The 11,822-nt window shown below is 40.0% G+C and overlaps 1 protein-coding gene across 1 annotated transcript; it reads right to left on the bottom strand.

The window, feature by feature from the left end:
• Nucleotides 1-197: 197 nt before the first annotated feature.
• gnpnat1 (glucosamine-phosphate N-acetyltransferase 1) lies at nt 198-11,313 on the bottom strand. Its single transcript, XM_060933672.1, has 6 exons — nt 11,188-11,313; nt 9,030-9,193; nt 8,877-8,939; nt 8,534-8,661; nt 8,329-8,390; nt 198-1,692 (listed from the first exon to the last, which is right to left on the bottom strand). The coding sequence occupies exons 1-6, from the start codon at nt 11,193-11,195 to the stop codon at nt 1,545-1,547; spliced, it is 573 nt and encodes a 190-aa protein (XP_060789655.1). The 5' UTR covers nt 11,196-11,313; the 3' UTR covers nt 198-1,544.
• Nucleotides 11,314-11,822: the final 509 nt, after the last annotated feature.

Raw genomic sequence — 11,822 nt, 5'->3', positions numbered from 1 at the left:
TTGAGTTTGCCAGTAAACTAGTGTGGTGTGACATTGTGACCAACATATTCCACAGCCCTTTGAGTTCTCACGTCTGGATTGGTCAGAATTAGTTTTCAATAACAGTAGCTGTGACAGGAGATCCTACTGCAAGGTTTATGTTAATACATGGGTGATAAATGTTGAATGTTTGCATATAACCGTCACTGATACAGTGGTGTGAGGAAAGTGCTTTAATTGAACTTCAAAAATAACTTTCCCCCCTTTCAGAGCAGTTACTATAAGTTATATGCTGCATTATACAGTAAACTGATCAGTTTTTACATTTGATATAAAAGTTGGTCAACTGCTACACTAACAATGAATCAGTTTATTTTCCACTTTCTACTAATAAATAAAAATTCCCCTTTGGACTGGACAGGTGCTGATACTCATTAGATATTCAGCATGCATGGTAAAAGTATCAAAAAATTGCACAATTTTTTTTTTTTTTAAATACTGTGATCTTGTAAACCAGGATTAAGATTGCCAAGAGTTTACCATGATGGGAAGGGATATCAGCACATGTCCAGTGGTACAGTCAGACAAACACATTTAACATTCATTCCAATCAGTTTCCAGTTCTGCATGTGACAATGTGTGGAATCTGTAATCCAGGCTTTTTTTTTTGGACTAGAATTTATAATGCCAGGATCAGATGAGACAAATTCAGCCCCATTTAAAAAATTTTGTGCCAGACAAATTTTCAGTGTCATACCCAAAGAACAGCCATGTAGCATCTGGATATGAACTTGCAGGGGAGCCAGTCTCCTGACCAAGACACGGCAAGACTTTTTGGCACTATGATTTCCAAATGTGACAGTAACCATCATAATGGACAAAAACATTGTGCAGTCTGATCCCAGTACAGGAGCAGAAATTAAGCCCAAGCCTGTGTAGTGTTCAACATTTTTAGCTGTGCACTGCTGTGACAAGGCTAATATAGCTAACAGGTAATGGTAGTTCACAGGAGCACCATCTGTACATAAAGTGAAATATGTGCAATGTGTTAACTACATTTACTTCATGGCTCACATGCAAAACTAAACTTGGTTGATCAACCACATAGGTGATAATGTAGTGTGAGAATTGTTTTTTTTGTGTGTGTGAAAACATGGAACGCACTCAAGTCGTTGCTGCAACAATTTGCCAAACTGGCCTTTCTCCCTCAGAGAATATTTTGGTGCTATTTATTATACATAAAATATAAATTACCATGTAGATTCAAATAGAAAAGTATACCTCTGTTTTTAGAAAATATTCAAGTACCTTCTTTTTAAAAGATAACTTCCAGCATAAATGACTAATAATTGCAGAAGATCCCGTCATTTGTTAGAGACTGCAACTTCATATTTCTCAACACGAAATCCATCATGCTATAGAGATGATTTTTTCTTTTTTGTCCCCCCCGACTACCTCTGCTCGTTCTTGAGGAAAATGCTACAGAAGCAAAGTAAACCGAGCATACAGTCGCTGTGAGCTGATGTACATCCGGAGCTGCATGCTCTGTAACACCCCTCGAGGACTCAGTCAAAGAAGCGACACTGCATGTACGTCTCCTCTGTGGGCATGTAACCCAGCTTCTTGTAGAATTCCACGTTTTTCTGTGCACACTCCAGTGTGATCTTGTAGCACTGCAGTTTTTTGCTAAGCAGAGTCAACGTCACGACGAGCCTGTGCACAAAACATCAGATAGATTAGATGCTTTTAAACAATCATTTTGTCAAATTAAAAACATTCCTTTGTTAAAATTCTGCATTCGTATACAAGCGCACAGGCTCAGTGAAGGTGTGGCCCCTCAGCCTGTCAGGCTCTGTGAAGGTGTGGCGGTTTGTGCACCTGTCTCCATAAAAGAGGCGTGGCCTTTGTGCCGGTCAGGCTCAATGAAGGTGTTGTGTACTAGTGGAATAGGCATGGCCTCCATGCCTGTCAGACTCCATGAAAGTATGGACTAGGGAAAGAGGAGTGGTATCTGAGAGTCAGATTTAGTGAAGGTGTGGCCTCAGTAGCTGTTAAGCCCCATAAGTGTGTATTAGTGGAGGAGGCTTAGCCTCTGTGAAAGTCACTCAGTGAAGGAGGTGTGGCATCCAGTCTCAATGAAAAAGGGTGTGGCCTCAATGCCTGTTAGTCCTAATGAAGATGTGGCCTTTGTACAGATCAGTCCCTGTGCTTCGAAGGATATTTTTTTTTTTTAAACAATATATTTGACTTTTTTTTTTTTACATAAAACAAAATTACAAATGAGCAATACACATCAAACGTACATTCCTCAGCCACAAAACATTTGTACATAATTTAATGGCTTTATACAATCACAGGAATTTGAACTCATTAATTCTGTTATGAGGTTTACATATCTGACTACTTATTCCTCTTCATTGTCAGTTGCCAGATTAATACCATTAACATACATATTAAACTGTTCCCATATCTTGCCTTCCTTTTCGTATATATATATATATATATATATATATATATATATATATAAATAAAAACTCTCTCCAAAGGCAAAGTTGTGAGCATTTGCTTCACCCAATATGTAACATTTGGTCTGCTGGTCTTCTTCCAAAACATTGCAATGGATCTTTTGGCGTGCAACAAACACACATCTATTAATATTCATTCACTTTTGTTGTATTTGTGACCTTTTGGGTAAAGTCCTAAGACAAAAAGTGCAGGATCCATTGGAATATTTTTTGAAATAATTTTTTCTATTGCCTTTTTAACCTCCTCCCAAAAAGATTTTATCTTACTGCATTGCCATACACAATGTAATAATGTCCCCTTCACCTCAGTACATTTTGTACACACATCTGGGATATTCTTATTGTATTTATTTAACTGGTGTAATATAAACTCTCATCAACCATTTATACTGCAGTAGTCTAAATCGAGTGTTGATTGATTGGGTGTGAGCCTTAGTACATATAGATTGCCAGTCTTCTAATGATATATCTGTGCCTAGATCGTCCTTCCACGCTTCTCGTTTATGATCTGCATTTTCAACCGAATTTGATAAATAGTTATATAGCTCGGCTATAGCACCTTTACTTAAGCTGTCCTTAAACACAATTTTTTCCAAGTCAGAAATTGGAGGTCTGGTTAAAAGACTGTTTTGGCTCGTCCTAATGTAATTTCTAAGCTGGAGGAATTTAAAGAAATGTTTATCATATTTATGCCCAATTTGTTCAAATGATAACGTCATCTGAGTTGGGCAAATACAAATCTTGAATTTTTTCTAGTCCCTTTGATGCCCACTTTCTAAATACAGCATCTGCTCTTCCTGGTATAAAATGCTGATTTCCCCAAATAGGAGTGTACTGAGATATTCGACTAGTTTCTTTAGTAAATTTTTGTACTTCAAACCATACTCATCATATTCTTGACAATCGGATTAGTGGTTTGTTTTATCAAGTTTGGCACTGTATCAGAGTAAAAATACAGGGGTAACGGCAAATGCAAACATTCATCTTCCATTTCTTTCCATTGTGGAACATCCCTTGTTGCAAAATAAAATTTAATAGTCCTTAAATTGTACTGCCCAATAATACCATGTTATATTTGGACATTTTAAACCTCCATTACTATGTGGTAGGTATAACAGGGATAGTCGAATTCTAGCTTTGTTGTTTTGCCAAATGAAACCAGAAAATAACTTATTAATTTCCTTTAAAAAACCATCAGGTGGAGACAGCGGAATATTCCGAAATAGATACAGTATCTTAGGGAGTATGTTCATTTTTATAATGTTGATTCTACCAATCAAGGACAAGGGCAGGGATGTCCATCTATTAATTGACTCTTATTTCCTCAGTCAATGATTCATAATTGGATTTTACAACTGGAGCTAATATGGACCTAATTTTTATTCCCAAATATGTAAACTGATCTACCACTTTAAATTGGGATGCTTCTCTAAGTGGATTTTCTTTCTCTCTCTCGTCAAGTAATAAAATTGAAGACTTGGAGTTGTTAATTGTGTATCCTGAGATGCCACCAAATGTTTTTATTAATTCCAGGAACACAGGAATAGATCTACAGAGTTGTGAGACAAACAAAATAACGTCATCTGCATACAATGCTAATTTATGCTCTGTTTGACCAATTGTTATTCCAACTATTTCAGTATGTGCTCGTACAGCTATTGCTAAAGGCTTGATCGCTACAGTGAATAACAGCGGAGACAGGGAGACAGCGGAGACAGTGGATGCCCTTGATGGCATCCACTTTTAATTGTGATTGGTTCTGATATATTTTTATTTGTTAATATTTCTGCTGTAGGGTTTACATACAACTGAACCCCTTTTAGAAATGTATTGCCACATCCAAATCTTTCCAAGATATTAAAAAGAGATCAGGCCATTCCACCTTATCAAAAGCTTTCTCAGAGTCTAAAGATAGGAGGGCCTTATCAGAGGGGTCCCTCAATCCTTGAATAACATTAAGGACTCTTCTGACGTTATGGAATCCTTGGCGTCCTTGAATGAACCCATTTTGATCCCTATGTATTATACTAGGTAATGTTTCTTGAAGCCGTCTTGCTAAAATTTTGAGGTCAGAATTTAATAAGCTTATTGGTCTCATATTTTCACATCTGTTGTTGGGCTTCCCTGGTTTTGGCAATAATGTTATTACCGCACCAGTCATTGATTTTGGTAGACTGCCACTTTGGAATGCTTCCAAAAACACTTCTAGTAATGGCTTCAGTAATTTGGACTTAAATTTTTTATACAGATCAATTGGTAATCCATCTGGGCCAGCTGTTTTTCCTGCTTTCATACCATCAATAGCTATACCCATTTCCTCTTCTTTTAGGTCTGCTTCTAGTTCTTCTACAAGTTCAGTAGAAATAGTTGGAAATTTCAATTTATCCAAGAATGAATTTTGGGACTGCGGGTCATATTCTACTTGAGATTCGTATAAATTTTCATAATATTTTCTAAATTCATTATTTCAATAGGGTCTACTATCGTATCCCCATTATTATTTTTAATTGAAGCAATAGTTTTCCTTGTTTCTAACTGTTTTATTTGCCAAGCCAACAGTTTACCGGGCTTTTCCCCTTGTTCATAAAATGTTTGATTAAGCCTGAGCATATCTGAGGCTGCCCTATCTGCAGATAGTTTATTATACTCTGCTCTTGAGAGCAGTAATTCTTTTTCTACAGCAGGGGTTCTGTTCTTAAAGACCTGTTCTTGGAGAGTTTGTATTTTAGATTCTAACTGCTGTCTCTTTTGCCGCGATTCTCTAGTTTTGAATGAGGTACAACTAATTATGTGTCCTCTTAAAAAGGCTTTGAAAGCATCCCACTTAATACCTGCTGTTGTTTCATTTGTGTTATCCTTAAAATAATTACCGTATCTATCTCGTTCCCGACATACTTAATAAAGTTTTCATCTAGTAGCCATTTCTTATTTAGGCTCCATCTAGGTGGATCTTTTACCAGCTTCTTATCCACATAGATCAGACAACATGGACCATGATCTGATATTCGTATGCTACTGTAATAACAGTCCTGTATTCTAGAAGCCAATGTTGCAGATACCAAAAAATAGTCTATACGTGAGTATGTCTTAAATGTACTCGAGTAGCAGGAGTAAGCAATATCATTGGGTTTAAAAGTATCTCCATATGTCCAACAGATTCAACTCTTTAATAAGATGATTAATAATTACTCTACTTCTCTTATGAGTTTGGTCAACACCTGTGGATCTGTCCTTTATTGGGTCCAGTGTGCAGTTCCAGTCCCCTGCTATTATCCTGGGAGCGATGCCAGCGTGAGAAGTAGATTTGTAAAAAAAAAAAGCTGGGTTCATCTGCATTTGGCCAGTAAATATTTACTAGATTCAAGTTTACTGAGAGCAAAGATCCCTGGATAATTAAATATCTTCCATATTTATCTTTAATTATATCAGAGACTTGAAAGGGTATTGATTTGTGAATGAGAGTCATAACTCCTCTAGCTTGTGATGTGAATGACGCTGCATAGATGTTTCCCTGCCATCTCCTACTTATCTTTATATTGTCTTCCTTTAAAGTGTGAGTCTCCTGTAAAAAGACGATTTTTGAATCCATGTCTCTTAGCTTATTCATTACTTGTTTGATTTTCTTAGTTTTTTGTAAACCTCTACAATTCCAGGATATACATTCAAGTTCTACCCTTTGAGACATTCAGAATGTTACACCACAATGGTCCCTTCGTAAAAGTAACATGACTGAGAAGTTCAACACATTTAACCATTAAAACATACACTGAACTTACTAAACCATGAGAAAAAATGAACCCCGTTTCCCCAACTGAATGAGAAGCCCCCCTTAGCTTCCTCCGTCGGCGTATTGAAGGTGTGTGTTTGATCTCTGTAAGTCACCACCGGCTTAGCTAGGGGCATTATGCCGTGCCTGAGTCCCAGGCTCCGCAGCTGCTGTCGCACTGTGTCATTTTTTCCGTTGTCTGTGCACTTCAGTTGCCAGGTCGTTGTAAAATCCGACGTGATTGTTCTTGTAAAGGATGCCTTTCTTCGACTTGGCTGCTTTCATCACAAGTATTTTCTGCTTGTAGTTCTGAAACTTCATTATTAAAGTTCTCGGTGGCTCTTCAGTGTCCCGTCTCGGTCCGACTCAGTGCGCCCTTTCCAACACTATTGGGCCTCACAGAGGGGCCAGATCTAGCGCCTCTGGTAGCCAGCTCTCCAGAAATGAGCAGGGATCCAGGACCTCCGCTCCCTCGGGCAGATTTACTAACCTCAGATTATTCAGCCGCAATCTCGTTTCCATGTCGATTTTATCTTCCAGAGTTTTATTCCTTTTTTCCAGCGTCTGAACCGTCTCTTTTAACTCAGTCTGCTCGTCCTCCACTGTGGACAGCCGTATCTCCGCTTCTGTTACTCTTTCAGTACAATCAACCAGTTCTTTCTTCGTTTCTTCAACTGCGGTCAGAATTCCATCCAATCTGGTCGAAAAGTCAGACCTTAGGTTGTTTACTGCCATTAGTATTTCTTCTTTAGCCCCACAGAGCTCACTTCCACATTGCTCTGCAGCTGCTGTGTCGGAGTTAGCTTCTTTGCTAGCGCCGCGCTCCATGCTTTGCATCCCGAAGCTAATTAACTTCACCTGCGTTGTTTTCCCTCTGTCCCTGCTCGTTTTCCCAGTGTTCGGAATCACCTCGTCTTATTCAACGTTTGCCTGTACTCTTTCAAGGTCTAATTTGCAATTTACATCAGGATTTGTTCAAGTTTGTAGCGGAGTGGAGTTGAATGTGACTCTAGCTCGCGGCCATAACTGGAAACCTTATTTTATTAAAATTTACTCTAAAATGTTGAATTGAGGGATTGCCTTCATGAAACTCAGTTTCAAAACTCGATTTGAGATTTTACTGAGCTACAAATTCAAAACCCCAATATTCACACTAAGGCCGAATCCCATTTCACCCCTTGGCCCTACCCCTTGGCCCTTCCCCTCCATTTTGCGCATTCACGTGAAGGGGTAGGGGTATCCCAATCCCAGTTAACGCGGAGGGGTAGGGGAAGGGGTAGGGCTTCTGTACCCCTCCAAACGGAGATTTTCCTGGAGCTGACTCCAAACGAAGGGGTTTGAGTGATTTCCCACAATGCCATGCGGATTTCAGCGAGATTTCATGCGGATTTCAGAAAGATGGCGGTTCCCGCGGCGAAAGATTGTCATAAATGTATTTTCGCCATTATTTACGTGTTTTAAGTTGTTATCCAGAGGAAACACGCCGCTTGATTCGCTTTCGAGCTGAGAATGAGCAGCGATTTCTGAAATCCAAGCTGCTGCTAAAAAGCTTTGGGAGTGAGTATTGTTTTCGGTTGCTTGACTGCGTACGTTTTGTTCTGTTATTCTCGCTTTTATTGTTTACATGAGTGTTCTGACACCTCATTCTGTCGGATGTGGTGCACGAAGCGCCAAAGATATCCCATTCAGTGGTGTTAGTTAACAAATCACACCCTGCCAGCAGAGATTTCTGGTTCTGCCTCTGGCTCTGACTGTAGCGGCTGGTCGCAGCCAATGACGCATTTGGTCGCGTTTTGCTAACGTAAACGCTGACGGAGGTACGCGATGACGTATGCGATCGTTGAAGGGCTATCCCAATACGTAGGGGTTGAATTTCAAGCCCTATCCCTTGTAGCTCAGTTTCAAGGGGAAGGGCCAAGGGGAAGGGGTAGAAATTAGAATTGGGATTGGGCCTAAGTTTTCTGAATGCAATATAAACTCAAATTATGTGATTCTAGCTGCAAAGTATTGAGGAGTTAATAAAAGCACAAAAGGACAAGTGTTTTGATGTGAACTTACAGTTTTCCTAGCTGTTTCCCTCGGCAGACGTCGCTGACCACCACCTCCTCAACACGCCCTCGCTAACAAGAAAAACAGCAGGTCATAAAAATGCATTTCCTCATTGTCAAGCGAGTAAAGTTCAAAAAGGTAAGGAAAAATGAAAGGAGACTCAACACAGAAGGCAAACAGTTTAAATTAGAACATGGTAGAAAATGTGCCTTACCTTTGCACATGAATGGATGAATTTGTGCTCTATGATGAGGGTTGCCGTGGCAACAATCTGTCCCAAGTTTGTGTCCTCAACCACAATGGCGAAATAATCGCCCGTTTTCTTCATGTGTTCAAAATTTGCTGTAAGGGCAGAGCATTCCAGATAGACTTATATAATATGTATGTATTACCCATAATGCATTGCAATGTTATTAATGTTTACCCCTGGCTTTAAAAGTCAGTTTACAAATACTGACATTCAAATAAATGTGGAATAAGTGTGTAAAATGTGAAAAGGTATGATTGGTCACCAATTATCTGGTTAGCTAAATGTGCTACTAAATAAGCATGACTACCTCTGAACTGCTCTTTTGTGACGTCTCCTGCCACTGTGAGCTGCGACAGAACCTTATACAGTCCTACAATGTGGGACAGACACAAAATCCCTTGCATTAGACAGATGCATATCTATGGACAGAGGACAGAGTGAAAGATGAATAAGCGCGTACCTTTGTCCAAGTCAGCGGGGCGGAGAGGACGGAGGACGAGGCCATCTCCAGGCTCCAAGGGTGAGATGGGGGGCGAGAAGGATACCTTGCTGCTGCTCCAGTCCAGCTCCTGGAGCAGAGAGGGGTCAAACAGTGGCGTCTCTTCCAGTAACATCCTACAGGGCCTGAATGAAAATACAAGAAATGCTGGACATGAGGAGTGGGTGTGGCTTGAACCCTAAGGGACAACAGCACCAAAAAAAAAAAAAACCACACAACAACAGTACTCTGAGTGGACCAAGTATAAATTCATCCGTAGACAAGGCTTCAGTGTGCAATTGTGACATTTTGGTTTGTCCAGAAATCTAATGACTAGGCTAAAAAACGTCATGTGATGTAATAATGCATACTGACAGCCAAGTTTCTAATGTAGTGCATCTAATGTTTTCATGTCAGCAAGTCATTGGTCAATGTTTTAGCTATGAGACCTCATTCTGTCCTCGCATCACCCATAGAGGCTGTTATTCAAGTTTGGCTAATGTGTGTAGTGCAGCACAGCAAGCAGTGCAACTCAGAACAAGCTACAGCATTGAGATGTTTCACCTCATCATGAAGCATTATGTTGACATTCCAAATAAAAGCACACTTTCAAACAATTCAATAAGGAGGAGAGTTAATTTTCTTCTTCTGATTGTTAAACCTCAACCTTTCTGCCAGGCAACTGTGAATAAACAATGTGCTACATAGTAGTACTGTATTTGTCCACTCCTAGAATGTATTAAGAGAGGTATTGCTTGCCAAAAAATGCGAACCTCCTTGAGAAGTCCCTGAGAACTAGGCAGGGAAACACTGACTGATTATTCCTCACACAGCCACAAATCTTACACGAGTCAGGCAGTGTGTTCTTTTGCACAGATGCGGGTCTGTTCAGTGTACTATAACCCTCAAACGTTTCCAACTCTGGAAAGACGTCAGATATTTTGATCTTTGTTGCCAAACAAATGTAAAATATGAACGTTCTCTATCACACCCTATGCTTCTTAAGTTTTAGTGTTTTTTTTAAACACACACATTAGTATTTAGATATACACATACTAATTTTTATTTATATATTGTGTGCGTGTATTTTATATTATATATCACACACATATATACACGATATATCACACACTTTTTTATTTATATATATATATATATATATATATATATATATATATATATATATATATAAAATGGCCTGGAGAGGCACAACCAAGTGGCTGGGATAGTATACAGGAACATCTGCAACCAGTATGGAATAGAAGTACCCAAGTCCCAATGGGCCATACCACAGAAGGTGGCTGAGAACAACAGGGCCAAGGTTCTGTGGGACTTCAGTTTCCAGACTGACAAACAGATCCTGGCTAACCAACCGGACATAGTGGTGGTGGACAAAGAGCAGAAGAGGGTGGTGGTGATAGATGTGGCGATCCCAGCTGACGCCAACATCAGGAAGAAGGAACATGAGAAACTTGAGAAGTATCAAGGGTTGAAAGAGCAGCTGGAACGGATGTGGAAGGTCAAGGGTTGCGTGGTCCCTGTGGTAGTGGGGGCACTTGGGGCAGTAACCCCCAAACTGGGAGAGTGGCTCCAGCAAATCCCAGGAACAACATCTGAAGCCTCAGTCCAGAAGAGCGCAGTCCTAGGAACATCGAAGATACTGCGCAGAACCCTCAAACTCCCAGGCCTCTGGTAGAGGACCCGAGCTTGAGGATGGATACCACCCCCCCGCCAGGGGTGAGAAGGAGATATATATATGTATGTGTGTGTGTATGTGTGTGTGAGAGAGATTATATATCACACACACAACAAATCCTCTGTTGTGTGTACAACAGAGGATTTCTCAGAGAAACAGCTTCAAAAGTCTAGATATGTTAACCAAACTAAATGTCTCTATGTATTATAACCAGACCTATTATATAACCAAACTGTGGGAAATGTAGTTGACAAAGATCAAATAAAATACCAAACAAGCAAAAAAATTAAGTTAGTGTACTTTTTTAATTAACTCGAGCTCCTTCAGCTTTCTATCATGTGTAATTAACATGAATGAAGTAGCTCCCATGTTGCCCGCCCCCTGTGTGTCTGCTCTGTATTTCACTAAATGTAATACTGTAGTGTAATTCAGGCGGTTACTTACTCAAACATACGTCGAATAGAAGCGAGGTTGTGGTTTAATGAACCAAATGTTGTAAAAGTAACGTGTATTCAGATGCAGTGTGTAAGTAAGTAGAGTTCCGTCGCGCCGCACTTCCGCCTCCGTCACTCTGGGCGATGGACAATGACGTGGCACACGGGCGCGCAAAAGGGCGGAGCCCGAACGTCAACAGGATAAACACTGGGCTGTGTTCCAATCGGCGAGCGTGAGCACTGCACACGTGCGCACTAACTTTTACGTTCTAGAAAGCAGGCTAGAGGATAAACCAACAGTTGTGGTAGCTGCATTTGGAACGCGGCTACACGTCTTCCGGTTTAAATATTAACGTAAAATTCCTCCCTCGTTCAGTTTCAGTAAACTGGAAAAATGTGTCACTGGTTTCCTCATTATGCTGGCTAGGAGTCAGTTCGTTATTATATTAGCAGAGTACAAAATAAAATGCTTGTATGACTGGTTGAGTGGCCTTTTCCTCAATACATCTCCTCCATGTTGGTCCATGTAGTATTGGCTTGCATAATCATTAACCTCTGTTGTTGTGGAAACTCCTCTAATAGTTCTGGTACATCCTGATAATTTAGGATTGGAGTGGTCAATACTTATACAATCACAACTTTAAA

Source organism: Neoarius graeffei, chromosome 11, assembly GCF_027579695.1.
Source record: "Neoarius graeffei isolate fNeoGra1 chromosome 11, fNeoGra1.pri, whole genome shotgun sequence".
Classification (NCBI taxonomy): Eukaryota; Metazoa; Chordata; class Actinopteri; order Siluriformes; family Ariidae; genus Neoarius; species Neoarius graeffei.
Note: the sequence above shows the minus strand (reverse complement) of the source record. Positions and strands in the feature narration are given on the sequence as shown.